This window comes from Piliocolobus tephrosceles, chromosome 3 (assembly GCF_002776525.5).
Source record: "Piliocolobus tephrosceles isolate RC106 chromosome 3, ASM277652v3, whole genome shotgun sequence".
NCBI lineage: Eukaryota > Metazoa > Chordata > Mammalia > Primates > Cercopithecidae > Piliocolobus > Piliocolobus tephrosceles.
Genome location: NC_045436.1, coordinates 109,221,995 through 109,244,918, shown reverse-complemented (window position 1 = coordinate 109,244,918; position 22,924 = coordinate 109,221,995). Strand labels below are relative to the sequence as shown.

The 22,924-nt window shown below is 47.3% G+C and overlaps 1 protein-coding gene across 7 annotated transcripts; it reads left to right on the top strand.

Moving 5' to 3' along the window:
- Positions 1-2,176: 2,176 nt before the first annotated feature.
- On the top strand, positions 2,177-22,535 carry PRDM8 (PR/SET domain 8). Of its 7 annotated transcripts, none has more exons than XM_031935327.1 (10): positions 2,218-2,351; positions 8,070-8,294; positions 9,710-9,807; positions 12,364-12,490; positions 14,593-14,842; positions 15,220-15,473; positions 15,893-16,031; positions 18,328-18,548; positions 19,546-19,777; positions 20,166-22,535. In XM_031935327.1, exons 8-10 carry the CDS (start codon positions 18,330-18,332, stop codon positions 21,785-21,787), a joined length of 2,073 nt encoding a protein of 690 aa, XP_031791187.1. In that variant the 5' UTR covers positions 2,218-2,351; positions 8,070-8,294; positions 9,710-9,807; positions 12,364-12,490; positions 14,593-14,842; positions 15,220-15,473; positions 15,893-16,031; positions 18,328-18,329; the 3' UTR covers positions 21,788-22,535. The 7 variants fall into 7 exon arrangements, with proteins under 7 accessions (XP_031791190.1, XP_031791187.1, XP_031791189.1 ...); XM_031935329.1 differs by having other exon boundaries at positions 2,247-2,351; positions 7,932-8,294; positions 15,220-15,387; XM_031935326.1 differs by having other exon boundaries at positions 2,247-2,351; positions 7,932-8,294.
- The last annotated feature ends 389 nt before the right edge of the window (positions 22,536-22,924 follow it).

Below are 22,924 nucleotides of genomic sequence, written 5' to 3'. Positions count from 1 at the left end.
AATTTTAGATTAAGTATGAATAAATTTGTAGTATACGTCCCAAATAATTTATAACATAGACTAAAAAGAGTGTAATTGTGTAGGTAATACACACAAACATGTATTATATATATAAACTGAAGAGCTTAAGTTAGAGTCAACTTAAACACCAAATTCCACAAACTGTCAAAACCCTGAGTTTTGCTGTTGCTTTATTAAATTGTGAAAGGATAAAAGGAATGTAAAATATGTGTATGGCACAAAGAAAAACAATACACTGAACACTTTGTTAATTGCCACCTAGCCTAAGAAAAAGAACAACCTCAAAGGCAATCTCTATCGTGGATTTTGTGTTTAATCATTCTTTGCCATTTTAATAATTTCCTTGCTTTCCTTTGTTCATCTTTATCTCCTCTGAAAAGCTAAGAATGGAAATAAGACCTTTGCCTTTCACGATGCACTGAAGATAGCCTGACAATCTTCCTCCCCTTAGCCCCAAATTACCAGGCTAACGAGAATTATGCACAATTTAAAACAGGAAGGTGCTCTTCATCTTGATCCTCAGAAAAAAAAAAAATGACAAAGGTTGACCTTTACAGAGGTAGTTAGGTTTCTAGATAAAAAGAGATACAAGTGACAAACCAAAGACAGGGAAATCCTAAACTTAGGGGGTTGAGGTTTTGGTCTTTGTGTGTTTTTAGAGAAGCAACCTCAACTTTCAGGTTTCTGAAAGGGCTCCCTGCTTTTCCTTCAGCTCAGTCCTAGGCAAGCAGACCCCCTGCCCAAGCCTCCCTCCTGAGATCCTGCATATGCTTTCTTGCTAAATGACTCTTAGCACCGTTATCTCCTCACGGGATACATCTGTTAGGTGCCTCGCATCCTCAGCTCCACTTTCATCTCTTCTATCTCAACACATTGTTTCCTCCACTCCTGGTGCCAGGGTGGAAGGAAGCCATCCCGCCCGGCCGCGCTTGGGGATTGGCAGCCAATGAATGATTGGCAGCGGGCATCTCTGTCAGAGCTTTGGCATGCTGCAGAGTAGAAGCCCCGTGCTAATGAATGCCATCTACACCTACCAGATGTGCCACTGGGTGACATGCCAGATCTTTTACATAATGCCATTCTGCCGGACACAAGACAGCTGGGGGGTGGGGAGGGGTGTCTTTTAATGCTTTGGGATGGGAGTAGATCTGGCTTTCCTTATTTTGCTTCTTATTCAGACCACCCGCCACCACCCATACGCCCAATCAGCTCCCTTTACATTGGGCCAAGGCTCAGGGCATCTCTCTCGGAGACAGCGGCGAAGCAGGAGAGTTTGAGTTCCCAGGACATATCCCCTGTCCTCTGGCTCTCCTCCATGCTCATCATTTCCTTGAGGTCGCTCCCTGCCTGCATCCAGATTCAGGAAAGGGAAATAGCTTTCAAAATTAAAGAAATAGAAGCACTAATGGGATCTGAAATGAAAGGAAGGAAGGGGAAAAACTACACTTCCCATTCCCGTCCCTAATATTCTCTTCTTCCCTAGTCTGAATGTGCAAGGATGAACTTCCCACACCCCCACCCCTTTGGCAGCTTCTGTTCTTTCCTCTTCCACCGTACACAGGAAACGGGAGAGTGTTTATCCCCAAGGGTGATATCCTGTTAGTGCCTGTCCCACGTTCTGGCTGAAGTAGCTGTCTTAAGGTGGAGTCGTCCAAAAATCCGTACCGTTTGGGGAGGAATGTTTCCTGGAGTGGGATGGACAAAGTGGGAAGAGAGGAAAATGAGCAAACCACTTCTGACGGACAGCGTGTGCGTGAGCGTGTAGGAGTGCTTAGGTTGTCCTCGCCCACCCAGCTCTCCATCCCCAGAGGGAGAATGACTGGAGGAGGCTGGTGGTTGCCATGATGGTCCCCTCTCTTTCGCTAAACCTGCGGATACCGGGCTGCCCTGTAATCCGTGGGACTTGAGAAGGGCAGGCCTCCGCTCCTCCTCCCCAGGGGCCATGACCCTCACACACCCCCACCCCCACCCGCCACACCACCCCTCTCGCGACACACACGCAGTACTTGGGGAGACTGGGCGCCACTCCCATGCCAGAGCCCTGCACCGCGCCCGCCTAGGGCCGAGCCGCCTGGCCCCTTCTCTTGTACCCCCAACCCCGCCCGCTGTCTAGGCTCCAGATGGCGGCTCCTTGCGCTCGGCTCGCGGCCCCCAGACGCCGCCCGGCAGCAGCCGGCGGTCGCTCCCTCCCTCTCAGCTGCTGCAGCAGAGACTGGGGCCATTTCGCGAGGCGGACGGGCTCCTCGGCAGGCTTGGATTGGGGTGGGAGCGCGGCCGCCGAGGGGCCCGCAGTAGCTGCGCTCACGGGGAAGGAGCCCCACAATCCCCAGGTAAGGAAGCCGCGGGGCAGGCGCAGGGCGGGGAAGGAGGAGCCTGAGCGTGCCGGTACCCAACCCTCTCTCTTTATTGACCTTCCTCCCCTCTGCCCCTTCATCCTGGGCGCGGAGGGCGCAAGTTTCTGGACCAGAGCACCCGCGAGAAGCAGGGAGCGGCCGCACAGCAGCCAGAAGGGGGCGCCAGCACCCAGGGGCCGGTGCTACTGGGTTGGCTCTGCCGGGGCGTTCCGCCCCCGCCCCGGGGAACGGTCCCTCGGCCGCAAAGATGCCCCCTTCCGCTGGAAAGCGGTAATGCCCTCCGCCCACCGCTACAACGCCTTCCTCATTTTTCTCAGTTCTAACTGTACTCCTCTCTCGTTTCCTTTTTGCTTCTCTCTCTCTCTCCCTCTCCCTCTCTTCGTCTCTCTATCTTTCTCTCTGACCTTGTTGTCTTACTTCCCCCTCCCTCCCCGCTTGCATCCCGACACTTTTCCTTCTCTTTTCTGATCACTGGCGTGGAGGAGAGGGTTTGTCGCCCGCCGGGAGGTAGTGTGGAGGGGATGGACGTGTTTCAAGCTCAGACTCTGGCTCTGGCTCCTCTCCTTAGGTGCCTCCCTGGGTGCTCGCGAAAGCAGCCCTGAGAATGGCAGCTCTCAGAGGTAGAAGTCATTCTTTTCGAGGGACAGGGCACGGCGACTGTTTGATTGGGGGGTGAGTTACGCATTTGGAGCAGCGCTTCCCTGGAATGCAGAGCTGGGGATTTCCCTTGCAAGACAGATGCTTGAAGTTCACTGGCTTAGTACTGAGCCCCTTTCTCCCACCGAAAAGTCATGACAGTCAAGAGTCTCTCTTTCTCTTTCTCTCTCTCTCTCTCTCTCTCTCCCTCTCTCTCTCTCTCTTTCTTTCTCTCCCTCTCTACCGCTCTCCAGAACCCTAAAGACAGCCTCCCTGAACAGTCTTCACCGTTTTTTTTCAGAAGCAGTTGCGCTGGGGGTGGGGAAGGGGAGGGAAGGGACATTGAAAGGCCGCAGTGGCTGGCATCTCCGGGCCCGTCCGATGTCCTCTCTAATCCCCCAGTGTTCTGGCGCGTGCCCACAGTGCCCCCAGACCCTCCGCTCGCCCGTGCGCCGAGGTCGTCGGGTTTTAGACCCAGAGAGCACGTTCCGTAAGCTCCCGGCCCAAATCCCCTCGGAAAAATTAATCACAACGACCAGCGGATGCAAAATGTGTGCCTGTGTTGAGTCTGTCTTTTAATCCCTAACGTAATTCTAAAAAGCAGCATCAGACAAGAGCTTTATTAATCCCTTACACGAGCAAATGCGATCTCTGACCTACTAGACTTGTTTTCCTGCAATTTCACAGAGTTAGCCTCGCTAGAGGAATATGCAAGGACAGAAGGGAAACTGAGGAGACCCGCAGCTCATTAGCGAAATAATAGGGTGCACTTCAATAAAAATGCGGTCCTGAAGTGGAGTGGACTCACCGGCGGGGAGCCCGGAAAGTCGACAGGGGCGGCGGCAGAGTGAGCGATGGGGATTGGAGAAAGGGATAGGATTGGAGGAATGGCCTCAGGCACAGTGTGGTTGGGAGTTGGAGTGGGAACCCAGTTCTGTCTCTTCCGAAGGCTTAGGACCCATGTGACTTAATTTAGGGGCTGTCCCCTTGCGAGGGCACTAGGACAACTGGAGGGGCGCACCTGCCATACGGATGAGTTCAGAGTTTGATCTCTTGGGGCCTGTTTCTCGCACTTGAGATTTCACTATCATGTCGTTCAATTAATCATATTTCCCTTCTCCCATTTTATTCAAAACCATCTTCCAGTTCCCTCATAATCGTAATTTGCGTCATTGCCTTTTATCGTTGATTAATTAGGAAGCCGAAAGTGATAATGGAGGGTCAGGCCAATAAATTAGCTTTAGTAACAGACAGACGGACGTCCGAGGCTGCTGCATGGGTGGGCACTGTGGTCGGGGCCACCGTCGCTGCGGCGCTGCGCAGGAACGGGTTAAGGAAAAGGCGCTTGGTACTGGCTGAATGGAGAGATCCACTCTGAAATAAACCCGGTGGGCACAAGGGAAAACTTCTCACTGCACTAGGTGGAGAGACTCCTGTGACGCTTAGCTTTTCCCGTTTGGTATAGAAAAGGAAGGACTGGTTTGGTATAATAATGGAGAAAAGGAAGGCTGGGGTAGGATAAGAGTCAGACCCCTGTTTCTTTCAGAGGCCTCCCTACTAGTGGGTAAACAGGTTTAAAGTCTGGGCCTTATTAGGAGCCTGTTTTTTTTTTTTTTTTTTTCCAGAACTGGAATGTTAGATTTACTTTTGCATCCTTTCCTTCCTCTTTCCACTTACCTACTGGTCTGAAAGAGGGAAGAAAGAAGGGAAGAAATGAGGGAGGAAGGAAGAGAGGGGAGACAGAGAAGTGGGGATGGGGGGAGAGAGAGAGAGAGACTGTTAAGATCAGATCAGTTAACTCTGGCCAAAAAGGAAAGTTGCTAATGTGGAGTTGCTCCCTGCCCTCAAAGAAGCAGCAGCTCTGGGCGGGTAGGGTCTCCTCTTTTCTCCGCTCATGAAATCGATCACGCCTCCAGAGGGCTGAAGGAGAGCACTTTGCCACTCTTCACAGCTACACCCTGGCCTCTTTAGCTTTCAATTGAAAACCAATTAAAGGTTTCTATAAATCTGTTAGTGCCCTTTTATCTGGGGACCCCTGATGCATGCGATATTGCCCTTTAGATGCCTCTTCCATGTTTTGTTTTACAATTGTTGTATCAATATAATGCAGCCTTTCTTCTCCTGTCTCTATAGATACAGATACACAAGGAAAACCAAAGCTATTCAGGCTCCTCATTTGTCCAGCAGCCTAACAGTGGTGCCCTTTCTCTGCTGCTGCTTTCCCTGCTTCGGGAGCAGCAGTTATGGTAGAAGCAGATGGCTACTGATTGGGGGAGCTTTGTGGCTCTAATACTGAATACTTTATGGAAAAGGACTTTATCATGCTTCGTTGGGCAGAGGAACAAGGGATGAGATTTATGGCCAGGAAAAATAAATCTTTTTCCAAGTTGTGGCTCCTTCTCACCAATGTCTCCTTTGCCCCCAGGGTAGAATACTGAGGAATTGGTTTTATTTTATTCTCCTTTTTGGTAATGGAACCTTTTATTCAGGATAGTGGACTACGAGCTAGAACTTTACGAAATACCCCAGGTTGCTGCTATATCAGCATTCTCTGCCCTGAGGGAAAAAAAAAGCAGAAGAACATCATTTTGAATGCTGTTTCAGGCCATGTTTTCTTGGATGTCCTCTTAGTTGATGGGTAAAATATCATTGTCCATTATTTTATTATCTATGAAGAACAGAAAAGAAGGATGATACTGTGTTGAAGGAGAGGGGAAAATGATGGGGCATTTGGTGATGCAGATATGCTTCTCTACTTTGAGAGGGTCTAAGCTGTGAAGATAATTAGGGGATGTCTGCAAATTTAGGGTTTGGGGCTGCAGATTGAATTTCCAAGGTTTGGGGGATATACAGAGTCCAACCCTATACTGGAGGCCTAGTTTGCCCCAAGATAGTCCATATGGTTTCTCTTTTCTTCTCTTCACCTGAGTTTTACTTCTCTAACTTCTCTTGAGTCAGGTTTACTCCGTGTCTGTTGTTGGGTTGTGCCCTTCCTCTATATGCAAGGGGATGCAACCTCTGGCTCCTCCTGTCCGCAGAGTCTTTTCTTCTAGAGTAATGTCACCCCCCCTTCCTGAGATCTATAACATAAAGTCACACAGAAATGCTCCTATAGAGCCCCAAATGCCTACTGGCAACCTGGCACCAAGAGATGGCAGTCAATCCCAACTCTGGGTCTCCATTCCCATTTCAGACAGACTCTTTGTCTCCTTGATTTTTGAAATGTCATTTTCTGTTCAAGAAACATTTGTTGAGTGTCTTCCATGTTCCAAGTCCCTTTTCTCTGCCTTTTCAATTCTTTTACCTTGTAACTAAACACTAAAGAGAAAAGGCCAGGAGGACAGGCATTCAACTTCCACAAGGGTCCCCTAACTTTCTGCCACAAGCTACTTCCTTCCAACTCTCCAGGCACTACCACCCCACACACTGACATACATCTTTGCATCTTGTTTCTCTCCAAAGAGGAAAAAAAGTGGGAAGAGAGAGCTGAGATTTTTAAAATTCTGTTTACCCAGCATTCCAAAACAGAGGACACTGAGATGCTTTAAACTTTGGGCATTTATTTCGTGCTAGGCTGAATGCTCTGCCAGCCTCATCACACTTAATTCGCATGCTGACCCTTTAAGTATGATGTTATTGATGTTAAATATTATAATATCCCTATTTCACAGATCCCCCTGCTTCACAGGAAACAAAAGCATAGAGATGCTAATTAACTCAAGCAAGTGGCCTAGCTGGGATCTGAACCCAGGCTTGACCTGCAATATTCATAGCCACTCTATGAAATAGATGTTGTCTTTACTATTTTACAAATGAAGATACTAAAGTTCAGAGAGGTTAAGTGATTTGCTCAAACACACAGGTAGGAGATTATAGACCCAGGGTTGAGACCTGAGTGTTCAAAACCCCAAATATCAAACTCTTAACCACTGCCTCTTGGATCCTTCAGAAGGAAGAGCAACTGGAAACCCACAACTGACCGCTGTTACCTGATCCCCAGTCCTAGACTGGGCGGAAAGTTTCATATAACGTGAGACGGTGGGCGTGGGGAAAACGTAAATCTCCCGTTCAGGGCTGCGCCTGCGCGGAAGCGGGGTGGGTTAGAAGAAGGAGGCTCCGCTGGGCTTCGCAAGCCAGACAGGGGGCTCCGTCTGTCATGCGGCCCACAGTGCTCCGCTTGAAGCCAGCGTGCGGGCGCTGGAACAGGAGTGAGGGCAGCCACGGGGGGAACCCGCCCTGCACGAAGCTCCAGTGCCAATGGTGTAGCTGCTGCCTCCGGGCACTAGTTACCTCGTCCTGCCAAGCTCCCGTACTTGGGCGTGTAGGGGAGGGCTGGAGCCATCCACCCGGTCCGCATCTGAGCCACAGCCCTTCACAGGAGTGGGGAGGTCAACGCGCACTGTAGGAGGCCCAGAGCCCTGGTCAGCGCTGGGAGGCCCGGTGCTCCAGGTTTCTCTGCTCACCCCCAGACCTCGGCTTTTGGCCGCAGCGCTGGAGTTTACCATTAACGTGTTCACATGCTTCTCATCCCACGGAGTCGCCCGGATGAGCCTTTAACAGCCTGACTTACCCGCGTTTCTAACGTGGCACAGCGACCCTGACCCTTCGCACCTCCACCAGGCCTAAAGAAAGAACTCGCAAGATGGGCATGGGAGGATGGAAGTCAAATATCAATCTACCAGGCCGGCCTTCCGCAGCAAACTGATTACTGTTCCACTAAACCTGGGGTGGGGGTGGGATGTCACTTGGAAAGTGGGTACACAATACAGTTCCCAGTTTTCTAATGAGGAAGCAATGGCCGTGTTAGTAACAATAGGCAGCTCTGGGATGGGCATTTAGTATGTACCAAGCCTTGTTCTCTGCTTGCTAAGTATCAACTCAGCCCTAACTTTATGAAAAGGGTCCCTTTTATGCCCCCAGTTCACAGATGAAGGACTGAAGTACAGACCGGTTAAATTACCTGGGGGGACCTGGGATTCGAAACCACGCAGAACTGGTTCCCCTAAGGAGTTGTGGACTTTCCTGAGCCTGAATTGTTGGTCCTTCTTCTTGGGTCAGTTCTGCAGACTTCTAAGGAGAATGTTCATTAATGAAAGCATTGAGACCATCTCGTGTCCAAGACTGAAATGAAACTAGCCCTGGCTTTTGGAAGTGATCCCTTACCATCTGCTCAGCAACTGGCTTTCCAAAGCGTGTTCGCCCTCGTTCCCTTAGAGTCCTCACTGCGATCCGGGAGGCAGCTCTTGCCAGCTTTAGTTCAACCGGAGGAAAATCAAGGCTGAGGTAGGTCACCGGCAACCCAGCTAGTAAAAAATGGGAACACAGGCTCCTGCCCCGCAAGACGAGATCAGGCGACCAGCTGCTCGAGGTCGTGCACAGAGGCAGGGAGACAGGGTGGTGGAAAGAGTGTTAGGTTCTGGGAGACCCCACCCTTGGGACGCCTTTCCGAAGGTAAAGCGGTCACCTAGCGGGAAGCAAGTGATGGCATTAATTGCCGATGGAAGGCTAAAAAGAACAAGGGAAATGTGGCGGGCCCTTGGGAACTGCATTTCCTCCCTACTTCGCCCAGGGTTTATTTGGAGCGTACCAAGCGCGCGCAGCTTGGCCCTACACTGCCCCACATTCACGGTTTGTGCACTGTGCCCCTACAAGGGCAAGGGCGACGCCAGGCAGATGATGGCTTGTTTTGTTCTGCCCTGGTCGCCTCCTGTGTCAGGGCTCTGCACTCTTTGGTGAATCAGCTCAAATGATGTGATCTGTGTCTGCGCCTCCTGACACTGTGGGGGCGTTGCCCTCCTTGGATCTCTCCCAGGGAAACCTGGTTTGCCCACATTGAAGTCCCTCATTTGACCTTCTCTGCACTCTTAGTTCTGTCGCTGTACCTTTCACTAAGACATGGGCATCCGACAATGTAGACATCAAGAAGTGTTCGAGTCTAGCAGGCACTTCTGTGCCTTGTCTTGCTTCCCAAACTCAGGACTCAAACTCAGCTGTGTGTGGCCTTGAGGAGGAGCCTCTAATTCAGTCCTGCAGGTTAAAATAAAACTCGTTGCACTCAGTGCATTGGCATTGGCTTTCTCGAAGGTATTTTCAAAAGTTCAGGAGAACCCCACTTATTTGGAACACAGATGTCTTAGGACTTCAGTTTTAAACTGACTTTAGAATATAGATAATGCCGTGGGGTAGCTGATCACACACACAAGATATTAGATAGTAACATTATACTCAGGAAATATATTCTTTATAACTCTGTTCAATTTGCTCCCTTGGGACCAATTGCTGTCCTAAATGATTTCACACAAACTATTTTCTCGATACCATCTTACATGAAAACATCCAAAAAAGAGAACTGGCTACTTAATGGACAAGCATTCAAGTAAAATGACAGTCCTACAACTTATTTTTCATTGATGCCTTTCACAACATTCACCCCAACCTTCTTAAACACACACCCATACCCATATATGCATAGAGGACCATTTCTGCTCAGGTATAAAGTTATTCAGGCCTAAGTTAAATTCTAGGCCTAGCAAATCCCAACATCTAGATCATTATATTCAACATGTTTATTCTTAGGAATTTATGAGTGTTTTATTTAGCAATTCTGGGTATTATTTCTTTTAAAAATAAGAATTTTCATTTAAACTTCCTTAAAAGGAGATGATGAATAATATCATGGTTACTATATTACATTACAGATACTATCAAATCAGCCTGGGAGGCAGCTTTTCACTCAGCAAGTTCAAGAGAACACATATGTTGCAATCCTTGCCTATTCTTGCCTCCACTTCACAATGTAAGTCCAGAAGTGTTTATAGTAGTCATGATGTTGCTGCATTTGTGACATGTTGATCTTTGAATTTTTTTTAGGAGACCATGTTTCCAAGTATTAGCAGTGAGGAAAGACTTACATTGGTAGCTTTCAAGTGTTTGTGAAAATCTTCTGAGAACTAACAGCTTTTCTTATAATGTTTTGAGAGACATCCCCCATTGATGCTAAATTAATATCCCTGGATTAAATCATAGAACACCTGGGATTAATTGAACTGAAATCATACAGTTTTCACTCAGAGTTCAGTTGGCAATATGATCAAGGGAGCAGTTCGGGAGGATAATTTGTGAAGAAATTGAACCATATTTCCAAGACTTTTTAATACAATGTGAATCATCACTATGGTGGCTCCTAACTGGTATATACTTCTCAAATCCTTTCTGTCTCTCTCTTTCTTCCTTTCTTTTTACTTTCTTTCTCTTGCTTCTCTCTTCCTTGAGAAAATGAAACGTCTCTCTCTTTGGGCCTCAGGAAAGTGTACCATGGGTTTATTCCAAGTACTGGACATTTGTGTCCCCTGCCTAGACCCCTTTCCCAGAAGAGCCATGCTTTCTGTTGCTTTTCCCCCAGCAGCCCAAATTCTCACAGTCTGTGCCTCAGAAAGCTAACTGGGATTAGATGCCAAGAAGTGTAGTCTGCCCAGGATATATATGCTGTGTGTCTATCATTGCCTCTTTATTTAACTCAGGAATTACAATCCACCTAAAACAGAGAGGAAAAGGGTGGCACAGAGTTACTGAATCTTGGGATGATGTCCATTCTCCTGGCTGTGTGAAGAAATTTGATGTAGAGCCTCTCAATGTTGTCACATTCCCAAGGCCTAGAGTTAGACTTCTCAAATTCTCATTTGAGATTGCTGGACACCAATTTGAGACTGCTAGACATCCTCTGATTCCCAGTCTGCCTAAAAAGCCGGACCCAGAGGGTAAGGAGGTTCAGAGTGACTGATGGAGACCTGGCTACAACCAGCCAACCACCCTCACACTGAGATGCATTCAAAGGGTGTGGTGTCTGAGTCTAGGAAGGACTTTGGAACCTATGGATTTGACAAAAATCCAGGCCTTTTCTTGCCAGATCGTTACATACTCATTTTGGGAGGAATATAAAAGTTGGGAGAATCCAGGGGGTCAAAATAGTGGATATTGGATTTGGTTCAGAGGTCATACTCACACAGATGAGTATGAGGCACTTATTTCATATCTGTTGGTAGTTTTGCACAATGTCACTTCGGTTTGCTAGCCCATCTAAAAGTCATACTCAGAGGCCATTAAGCCAGTTGACTACAACCCAGATCCAGGAGAGGAAGATAGTAACATATAGCTTTCAAAGACTATCCCATTCTCAGCTGAACTCCAACAGAAGTGTAAGTAAAACTTGGGAACACTCAGAGAGAAAGTTTTAAACTTGAGAAAGGTAGATTATCATTGTAATGATAATGATGGTAGTAGTAGCTACAGGAGCAGCAGGATTTAAAGCTGGACCGTTTATGAGGAAAAGCCCAAGAGAGAAAAGTGTGAGTCAGGAGTAATGATCCCTACAGTTGGGATCCTGAAGTCCTTCCTCACAGGCTACAAAATTACCCAACTCTAAGTCTCTGGCTTTCCCAGGGTCAGCCTGGAAAACATTTGCTTATGTAATACCCAGTGAGCCAACTACAATACTTAGTGTGAGGAACAGACTCAAACTGAGTTTGCAGTGTATACTTACAAAAACAAGTACCCCTCCCCACACCCTACTCCTTCACATCATTGTTTATCCAACTCAGCAAGCATGCCTCTTCTCACCAAGATGTAAAACAAACAAACAAACAAACAAACAAACAAACAAACAAACCCCTCTGGGTCTTTTTAAAAAACCCACCATGTATCATTCTCTTGAGAAAAGCAAAGTGGTAGAAAATGAGTTAACAACCCTCTGAACAACATTTTTGGCACAGGCCTGGTGTTTTTCTTAATTGACCAGCCCATCATTTCTGTTTCTCTTTCATGTACAAGTAGTCAATAAGGTTTATCCCCTAAAAAGTTCCTTATTTTGAATGGTGAGGCTAGGTAATGCAATTCTCCTCCTTGAAGATCTATTCTCTGCCTCCCTCAACCCTCACAGCCCCTTCCAGAGACCTCCCTGTGGGAAATTAATAAGCTTAGGAAGGAGCTGCCACTGTCTGCTCCATTGGCATCCTCTTATCTTCCAGTGTGTGGGTTCCCCCCCCCCCCCTTTCACCATGAATTGCCATACTCTTTTGACAATCAAGCCTTTGCTGGCGTAGTGCTTTGGCAATAGAGTTAGAGGTGGGTAAGCCAGAACCTAGAAAGATATAGAAAAAGAAAATCAGTGTGTTTTCATTCTCATAGGATAATAATCTTTATGTGAATTATTCTTGGAGATGTTACCTGCCTCTTATCAAAGAAGTTGAAATATTTTGGGCTCCATTTTTCAACCCTGGGAAGAGAAAGGATATTCCCATTCTAATACTAAGAATTAAAATTCCCTTTCTTACCCTTTCTCCACCCTCTCACTTAGGTCATAAAAGGCACCTCGGGTATCATTTATCAACCTCTCTCCAGCCCACTCTTCCAAAATAACACTACAGTTTCCTACATGTGTATTTTTGCCAGGACTCCAAAGAGCCTTGCTAAAGTGGAACAAGGTGAGCATGCCCAGTCTTCATCGTCATTCTTCTAATTACTTAATTGGAAATAAAATCCTAGGGAAGAGAGCTCCAAATATATGCATAAACCCATTGTTCCATGTGAATTACATAAAACTATTGACTAGGTACATTTTTATAGTACTGTCTGAGGCTGAATAAATGCCTCAACCCTCCATTTAGTATCAGTGAATTCCAGTAGGTATTAATGCAGAGTGATTTCAAAGTAGTTTATGTACCATTTTAGCCCATAAATTTCTACAGAAATAAAAATAATTTGTAGATTTTCTTTATCCCCTATTAATGATTGTCATTTAGGACATTTACATTACCAAGCAAAATGTGTACCACTTAAATTACTGGAAAACTCTCCAAGTAAGAACTTTGATTTAATCTTACTTATATTGTTTTGTTATGTCACTTATTTAACTCATAATAAGAAGGGTAGGTCAGATTCATAAAATGTGAGAAATTCTGATATTTAAGGATCTTTACCTGAAAGCAGTAGGAAAAACATTAATTAGAGGGCAAAAAAGTAAAACTGAAATGAAGCATCTGTTGGCCAGATTCTCAATAAATCGCTCCCTTCTCAGATGTATAAAATCTTCCATTTTCTAGCTTGAGACCTAAAAAGGTCAAGCTGTTTCACCCTGAACTTAAGTATCAAAAACATTATTTTATGCAAACTGGAGTCAAGGTTTTAGTACCTCAAAAGAAACATAGTTTAAATGGTCTCTATATTTAATAAGAGAAAGGCCAGGCACAAGAAAAATGCCTTCCATTTAGAGTTTATTTTCTAAAGTCCACATTCTGGAGTACAAGCTTATATATTTACAATATGTAAGATAATTTTTTAATGCTTTGCAAGGACAGATGACTTTTCCTGAAAGATAAACTTCCAATGCTCTAAATAACAGCAAAAGAAAGCACTAAGGAGTGTTCTGTTCAACAGATTAATGAAATTATGTTCTTAAACACCACTCCTCACACACCATATTGCATTTATCAGTCTGTAGTTTCTAAGGGACCGCATGACTCTCTTATGACTACTTTTCTTCATTAACTTGAAGTTGTTTACAACCATGCCTCTTCTGCCCTTTACTTTTCTTCTTTCTTCTACTTGGAATTAACTTATGTTTCTGGCCACTATTCTTCAAACCTGAGGTTTATTTTCCAGATGTTTGAGACATTATTTTCACATTTCTAATTCTTCCACCCATTCTTTAAAGAAGTATTAGGGGACAATGTGTCCATGCTTTTGTGTGTGTGTGTGTGTGTGTGTGTGTGTGGAGAAAGAGAGAGAGAGAAGTGAATCTAGTATTCAATGGAGCAATCAGTTGTAAGACAATTGGTAGCTCAGTACAGCTGCAGATTCTTATATACAGACATGTGAGAGAGCCCTCATTGCACTAAGCCTTGATCATTAGGAGTCACCCTTAGCCAAAGTACATAAAATTGCACATAGCTAAAGTACCTACAACTGCACTTCAAGAAGCTTTCTTTGAAAAGTCAGTAGCTAACCTGAAAACTAAGGAATTCCCCACTTTCTCTCAAAATATGGGGATTTGACAGCCCTTCCTTCTTTGAATTTCAGTTTAGTTCTAGGCAGCAATTCGGAACTTGCCTGGGGTACTGACCAGAAAAGAGAAGGAAACACACACACACACACACACACACACACACAGAGAGAGAGAGAGAGAGAGAGAACAAGGAAGAAAATTAACTTCATGGGAAAGTCCTTGCACTTGTTTCTCCTCAGGAAAATCCTCCCCTGGCCTCCTAGGACTGCAGTCACCAGGCTGTCAAAGCCTCCATACTCCACCGAGTTCTAGAGAAGGATCTCAAAGCTGGGAGAGGATCAAACTAACATGATAAGCTGCTTTTTGCCAACTCCCCAAATACATTATTTCAACAACAACAAGGAAAAACAACAAGGAGGCTGTCTCCTTAAGTTGTGGTTCTACCTCCTCCACTTTAGCCAGCTGCACAATCCGATTTATCCTAATGCTGACAGATTGCCCACTTCAAAGTAGTGGTGGTGTGGGTGGGGCTGAAGAAGTTGAGAAACTATCTATACCACTCAAAGGCCTTTCTTCCCTTAGGAGTAGAGAATTGAACTGTGAAAAAGAAGCCCGAGATCCCCCAGCGAAATGGTGTTGCAGCCCTGTTGAAGGAGTCAACTTGCAGGCTGTTAAAGACCTCAAGTCATTAGCATCAGCTGCTGCACTAAAGGGGCAAGTCAGCGCCTCTAAGTGGCTTAGCGCACAAACGAGGCTCCCGAGACGGCCTTGGCAACTCCATCCCCTCCTCCACCACCGGCTGGATGCGAAAAGCTTTCCAGAGCCCATCTTGGTAATCATTTTTATTTTGAATCACCCTTGCCTCGCAACCCCAAGACCTCAGAGTGCCAACAGCACCCATTATAGGACTCCCTCTGGGGCTGTGCAGATTCTGCACGAAGCAGAGGGCAAAAAAAAAAAAAAAAAAAAAAAACCCAAAAAACAAACAAACAACAAAAAAACCAGGAACTGTTTGAGTCCACTAACCTGCGCTCTTCCCACCAACCTCCGGCACCCCACCTCCGCCCACGTACCCGTGTCCTGGGACTAGGAGGTACTGTTATGTCCCCTTCCGAGGTCTGGTGACATTCTCACTCCAACCTCATCTCCCGAGCCATGGGAAGGCTGAGCCAAGTTCTCACCAAAGCGCATCCTTTCTGAATTTTGCAGGGGGAAGCTTGGTAGTGTTGGCGCTCCTGAAGAGAGACGACGCCCGTTTATCAACCCCAGGCAACTAGCGGCGCAAATCAGCGGAGGCTCCAGGGCTAGAGAATCCCTGGGGCTAACCGCACCTCTCTCCCTTTCACGGAACGTGGACTCCGGGGAAATACGCTCGGGGTCCGCACGCGCTGGGTGTCCAGCTCTCTGTCATAGCTTCTCCAAGTGCCTAGTGAAACGGGGAAAGGCCCTCTCCAATCCTTTTGGTACCTTCCTTTCCAATCCCGAAACGATTTTCCCCTCCTAGCCGTCCCAGAGGGCCCGAGCTTTAGGAAGAGGCGGGCCGGGACGCTCTCTGAGAGGCGTTGCCACCCGGGGTAGGCGCTCATGATCTGCGGGGCGCGGGCAGGCCGGGGGAAAAAGCTGCGAGGCAGGCGGCGCCGGAGGGAGCTCCTGGCCCAGCAAAGAGTTAAAGGGAGGGGACGTGGGCTGTCACGCGTCATTGGGCAGATTATGTGCAGCAAACAAAAAGTGTGTGTCTGCGTGCCAGTCAGTCACTGCATCGGGTCCATCTGTACAACTCCGTTTCTCCGTCTCCCTCTCTCTCTCTCTCTCTCTCTCCCTCCCTCCCTCCACCCCCCAATCTTTTTCTCCCCATCTCTCCATCTCTCTCTTATCTCTTTAGGAAAAGCCTAAAAGACAGCAACACCAACACCTCTTGACATGGAAGTACACTGATACAATAGGCAAAAAGAAACACTCGATTGCATCTTCCGGGTTCCAGGTGGCCTTATTTGGTAGAGTCTATACTGACCTTATTCCTGGTAAGTCTATTTGCATTGATGTGGGAGGGGGATGGGAGGAAGGCAGTTTGGTGGAAAGAGTAGAAAATTTTGTCTTCCGTCTCCTTATTATCCAGAAGAGAGAGAAAAATAATTCTTGAGGGGCTCTCTACTGCCAGTAATATTGTACAATAGGAGGAGCGGGTGGGGAGCACTTTACCGGAGAAGCCGGGGACTGGGGAGCGCGCGGCCGCCAGACAATGCCTGCCTAGAGGGACGGGCTAGCGGCGGGCAGCAGCGACCGGCTTTCAGAAAGCCCCACCGGCTCTGGGGTATATTCCCAGGGCAGGCGGATAAGAACCTGGGCCCAGAGCGGGGCACGGAGCTGTGAAACGTTGGGTGGCAAAGCGACCGCACGCGGGCGGGCGCTCCTAGGCTCTTGCCCAGCGGTTATTGTGATGGGCTTGAGGCTCGTGGTGACTGGCGCGGCGACTCCGACCGCTATTAGCGCGGCGGAGTGAGGACCTTTTCACCGTATTGTTAGGTAGAACTGCATTTTAATGACTGTGCCCCTGCTGTTGCCCGAAGTGACGGGGGCGACCTCCCAGCACAATGAAATGCTTGTGTGAAAGAGATTTTTAAAAGGAAGAGAGAAATTGGGGCATAAAACGCTGAATTGAAGGAAATTGAAAAGAGGAGAATAGGATTCCGTTGAAAATGAGATGAGAGGTTATGGGTTTTTAAAAATGTATTTTAATTTGAAATGAAAAATCAGGATGTCTACCTTGTATGGGGTAAAAATGTCCAGAGATAGATGATGTAGAATAATCAAGTTTCTTCTTTATGGATATCTTCCCTTATTTCTGCTGTCTGGTAGATACAGCCCAACACTTGACATTTGGGGGATGCAAGAGGATGAATGGAAAATGAGAGGAACCAAAGTTTTAGACTATGTTAGCTGGAATGGGGGGAAAACAGCACACCTTGTAGTCACACGTGTAAGGTTAATTGGTTAATATAAATTAAAATAAAAACAGACGTCGCTGATATTATTCCATAATGAACAGCTTTGCAGGAAAAGAATTAGATTTACTCTTTCCTGTTACTTTAATTATACAAAACACACATAAATAATTGCCAACGGTGACATTATCAGGGAACAACAAACTTCGAGGAATCTTTTGATTAGTTTGAAATACTAAGCAATGCAGCTAGTTCAAAGCTAGTTAAAAAATTTAAACACCTTTTGTTTTGTTTTGTTTTTGTTTTAATAATAAGTCTTGTATGGGGTGTCCAGAAGAAAGAAAATGTCCCTTTATGACAGCTTAATAGAGAACCCTCCATTGGGGCGTTACTTTCTGAATTGCTGTGGATTAAACAGCTGGAGAGCCCACTGAGGAGTGCTCAAGGAGGGCTGCCCCCTCTTGCCCAAAAAGGGTCATATGGGGTAGGGGGAGTGAAAATTTACCAGTCATTACACACAGTATTTCAGACTGGGGACACTTTAGGCCTGTCCTGTACCTGCTCACTTCATGAGCTACATGTGACTCAAACCACCCCCTTGTATAACAAGGTAACCGGGATTCACTCTCATCCATAAATAAGCATGTCCAGAAAAAAAATTACCTCTGCTTGCTGCTTTTAATTAAAGCCTCAGAGGAACAGTGTTGGCTTATGGTAATGAGCAGACATAGGTCCCTTCTTGTAGGCTGCAGAGAAAGGTTAGCTGACACAGAATTAGTGGCCCTGACACTCCACTTGAAATCCATTCGCCATGCTCCGCTGTCTCCGCCTGCTCACTAACGCTGCTCCCCTCTTTGGAAGAAAAGGAAAAAATCAGCTCCCGGGCACCCAGTTCAATACAGACGCAGAGGCACTTTTCCCCAAGGGTTAGAAGTTTCTTTCAGTAAGGAAAGTCTATAGGCTGGTTAAAATATGTGTGTGTGTGTGTGTGTATAATATATAAATATATAAAATATATAAATATAATATATATATATATAATATATATATTCTGCCTTGAACTTCATCTCCAAAATCTACCCAATCCAACATCAAGGTAATGCAAAAATGATCTAGTCTTTCCCAGCCCTTTCTTTTCTTTCTTCCAAGCAGTCAGCTCCAGATTTCCCACTATTCTAATTATTTTAACAAGTATCTCTTAGTTTTCATCTTTAAAATATGCCATGTTTATCTCCTATAATTTTGAAATAAGAGCTATGCAAAAATCAGGCAGGTGCAAGGAAAATCTGCCTAGTATTTGAACAGTTCTGCCTGGGTTAATGGCAGTAAAAGCAGTATTGTAACTCACTTTCTTTTGCTGTGTGTCTATCTCCAGTGATGGAGGATACAGGCATCCAGCGAGGCATCTGGGATGGAGATGCCAAGGCTGTCCAACAATGTCTGACAGATATTTTTACCAGCGTTTACACCACCTGCGACATCCCTGAGAATGCTATATTTGGTCCCTGTGTCCTGAGCCATACTTCCCTATATGACAGCATTGCTTTCATAGCTCTCAAGTCTACTGACAAGAGAACAGTACCTTATATCTTTCGGGTAAGTCTCTGCTGGAGCTGTGTAGGTGTATGAGGGTAATGTCCTGTTGGAAATGGACTAAAAATAATTCTAATGACAAGTGGAGATAGGTTTTGCCTGTGGAAAATGCAATAAAGCAAGCAATCAATTTCACACATCAAAAATTAGAAAAGGAAAATTAAACTCAAATTATTGTCAACTGATTTTTTGGAATAAATGACAAAATTTGATTTGGAATGTTAGAAATATCTAAATCAGTGCTTCAGTTCTGGTTTATCCTGGTGATGAACATGACTTCCTAAACTCTGGGAGATTTCACTGGGGCGGAGGCTATGGAGGCTATTTGCATACTAACTAGTTTCTGCAAGTTCTTTGACAAGTATTGGGTACATTTGCCTTCCATTTGAGGAGGCTTCTTCATCCCCTAAATATTAGTTTCTTTGGTAATATTAGCTAGTGCCCAGAGTTTGTATTTAAGTAAAAATGTTAATGGTTTTGATAGTAAAGCATCATTAAATCCACATGTCTGAATTGGAAGATAAAAGGCCTCTCATTTCCTATTCTTCTTTACAAAGAAAAGCTATTAATTGTTCGAGCCAGGATTTGGAACATGATTGCCATAGCGTAATTTCTAATATTTAAGCTTGCTTTATTTCTGAAACAAACAAAATTCTCCATACCTTTGTAATGTGGGATAACTTAGAAGTAAACTCTCAAGAGGGTAACACTAAATTCTAAGAAGAAATTTCCTCAATTAGTATTCAACCAATATATAAAAACGGTGACTTAAATAATCTATATGATTGATGCAGTGTTTCAAAGGATGGTTACCTTGCCTACTGGTTACAAACATGAGGACAGGTCCCAGCTTGGGCCAAATTTTTGGAAGCGTGGTCTCAGATAATTTTTGGAAAAGAATAACATGGAAGAAATGGTCTTGATTCTTCTGATTTCATTCTCTTATGAGGGTCCCTCTCCCCTCTCCTTCTTGTCTTTTTTCATCTATTTCAAACCGCAGGTAGACACCTCAGCAGCAAATGGTTCCTCAGAAGGTCTCATGTGGCTGCGGTTGGTCCAATCGGCCAGAGATAAGGAAGAGCAGAACCTTGAAGCCTATATAAAAAACGGACAGCTGTTTTACCGCTCTCTTCGCAGGATTGCCAAAGACGAGGAGTTACTAGTTTGGTACGGGAAAGAACTGACTGAGTTACTCTTGCTCTGCCCCTCTAGATCCCACAACAAAATGAATGGTAGGTTGGCTCGCGACCGGCGTGTGGGCCCTTAACTAGCGGGGGAGAGACGCAGGGAGCGGCAGGGGCTCACCCGGCGCGTTGGCGCGCCTTTCTTCCCTTTGGGTGTCTCATAGGAAGATTCTGAGATATAGTTCGGAATGAAGCTAAACAGATAGGTGAAGATAAAGCAAGGAAACTTGACTTGTTTGCTGTATTCCCCCCAAATCAGGAGGGAAAGTTAGATCAGGTTGGTCATTCTTTTCTCAGACACTCAGGCCCTGAGAAATGAAGGTGGATTTGTCAAGGGGATGGTGGCAAACTGGCTTGGGGACGATGCCGAGTAATCATGTGGTGTGTGTGTGTGTGTGCGCGCGCGTGCGTGTGTGTGTGGTGTTTGCTCACTAAGCAGGGTCGTCCCCTTACACATGCCTGGAATGCAGCCAACGTTTCCAGTTTGAGTTCCCCTATGTGGCGCATCTGCGTTTCCGCTGCCCCAAGAGACTTCACAGCGCTGATATAAGTCCCCAAGACGAGCAAGGCGGCGGCGTGGGCACCAAGGACCACGGGGGCGGCGGCGGCGGTGGTGGCAAAGACCAGCAGCAGCAGCAGGAGGCACCTTTAGGCCCGGGTCCCAAGTTTTGCAAAGCCGGTCCCCTCCACCACTACCCAGCCCCCTCCCCCGAAAGCAGCAACCCACCCTCTGCCGCCGGCGGCAGCAGCGCAAAACCATCCACAGACTTCCACAACCTGGCCAGGGAGCTGGAAAACTCCCGGGGAGGCAGCAGCTGCTCCCCAGCACAGAGCCTCAGCACTGGCAGCGGCAGCGGCGGTGGCGGCGGCCACCAGGAGGCGGAGCTGAGTCCCGACGGCATCGCTACGGGCGGCGGCAAAGGAAAGAGGAAATTCCCGGAGGAGGCGGCGGAGGGCGGCGGTGGCGCGGGTCTGGTAGGCAGCCGGGGCCGCTTCGCAGAGCGGCCCCTCCCGGCCTCCAAGGAGGATCTGGTGTGCACACCGCAGCAGTACCGAGCCTCGGGCAGCTACTTCAGCCTGGAAGAGAACGGCCGCCTCTTCGCGCCGCCCAGTCCCGAGACGGGCGAGGCGAAGCGCAGCGCCTTCGTGGAGGTGAAGAAGGCGACCCGCGCGGCCGGCCTGCAGGAGGAGGGGACCGCCGACGGCGGGGGCGTCGCCTCGGAGGACCAGGACGCTGGCGGCGGCGGCGGCTCCTCCACACCCGCGGCCGCGTCGCCGGTAGGCGCCGAGAAGCTGCTGGCCCCGCGGCCCGGGGGCCCGCTGCCCAGCCGGCTCGAGGGCGGCAGTCCTGCGAGGGGCAGCGCCTTCACTTCGGTGCCGCAGCTGGGCAGCTCGGGCAGCACCGGCGGTGGGGGCGGCACGGGCGCCGGGGCCGCAGGCGGCGCGGGCGGGGGACAGGGCGCCGCGTCGGACGAGCGCAAAAGCGCCTTCTCGCAGCCAGCACGCTCCTTCTCGCAGCTGTCCCCGCTGGTGCTGGGCCAGAAGCTGGGCGCGCTCGAGCCATGCCACCCTGCCGACGGCGTGGGCCCCACCAGACTCTACCCCGCCGCCGCGGACCCTCTAGCGGTGAAGCTTCAGGGGGCCGCGGACCTGAACGGAGGTTGCGGGTCCCTGCCTAGCGGCGGCGGGGGCCTACCTAAGCAGAGCCCCTTCCTGTACGCCACCGCGTTCTGGCCCAAGAGTTCCGCTGCCGCTGCAGCCGCAGCTGCTGCGGCGGCCGCGGGGCCTTTGCAGCTGCAGCTGCCCTCGGCGCTCACGCTGCTGCCGCCCTCCTTCACCTCGCTGTGTCTGCCCGCGCAGAACTGGTGTGCCAAGTGCAACGCCTCCTTCCGCATGACCTCCGACCTGGTGTACCACATGAGGTCGCACCACAAAAAGGAGTATGCGATGGAGCCCTTGGTGAAGCGTCGGCGAGAGGAGAAACTCAAGTGCCCCATCTGCAATGAGTCCTTCAGGGAGCGCCACCACCTCTCCAGGCACATGACCTCGCATAATTGACTCGGCAAGGACCCCAGCTTTCCGCGCGCGCGCACGCACAGTCAAGCCACCTGCAGGAATAAACACGCGAGAACATCCACCGCTTCCTTGCACCCCGAAACACTGCACAAAGATACGTACATTCACCACTCCCCGCAACGCGCACACACGTCCTCCCCTTCCGGGAACTTCATTCAAATATTTACCCGGGACCCACACACCCACCCACCCCCCCACACACACACACAGACACACACACACAAGAGCCAGGATGGTGGATTTTTGATTGGGTGGGTTGTTTGAGGGGGTTTTCTTTTGAATGCACGCATTTTCACTTTCCCCAAAACAAAGGTACATTTTTAAAAATGTCATATATTGCAACATATTGATGCATTTGTCATACGTTTCTACTTAAATTATTAAGCACTTACGATTTAGATGTAATAATTATATGTAAGGGCAAAATTTATTTTAGATATAAAGTAAAGGAGGAGGGTGAGATGCTTTCCGCATTTCTTGATGATAGTTTGTGTTCTTACAAAAATAAACAAAATGAATAAAAAGGGGTTGCCATTCAATTTGAGTTTCCAGGGGGAAGTGCATGTATAATGAAATGATTATGGACTTCAATGAAGAATGTCATCACTTATGTAAATATGTATTTCCTTTTAATACAAAGTGTAATTTTGTGCCAGTGAAATGGAGTCTGAATAGTTATGTGTTTCTTTTATCCCTGGAAATATTTATTAAACTTTATAGTTTATCGGAGTATGTTGGATGCTTTGACAATAAATGACTATTTTCTTCAAAGCAAATATTTGGAAAGTTTTTAAACTTTATTGTTGTAACTAAGGACTATACTTTGAGTAAATGTCATTTATATTCACTGAATTCCTGAAAAGAAGGGAAGAAACAGCATAAGAGAGGAATGATAAACCTGACACCATTTGCATTTATTTACTCTAAGCCAATTTTGAGCTTAAAAGAAGGTAAGTTTTTATTATCACTTTATTTAGCTGGAAAGTGTTGCACCTCTTGATCGAAGGCAAATCATTTAGACAAAGATGCCTGCCATGCAGCTAACCCGTCACTGGGACACCAGCATTCTTTTCAGCAGCAGGATAATTAGCATCTTCACAAATGGCCCGAGACAAACAA

What these genes read in the sequence shown, in the direction of transcription:
- PRDM8 (XM_031935330.1), top strand. Translation starts at nt 18,330, where the DNA reads ATGGAGGATACAGGCATCCAGCGAGGCATCTGGGATGGAGATGCCAAG. An exon ending in CAGTACCTTATATCTTTCGG is followed by an intron (nt 18,549 to 19,545) that starts GTAAGTCTCTGC and finishes TTCAAACCGCAG; the next exon opens with GTAGACACCTCAGCAGCAAA. An exon ending in ATCCCACAACAAAATGAATG is followed by an intron (nt 19,778 to 20,165) that starts GTAGGTTGGCTC and finishes TTGCTCACTAAG; the next exon opens with CAGGGTCGTCCCCTTACACA.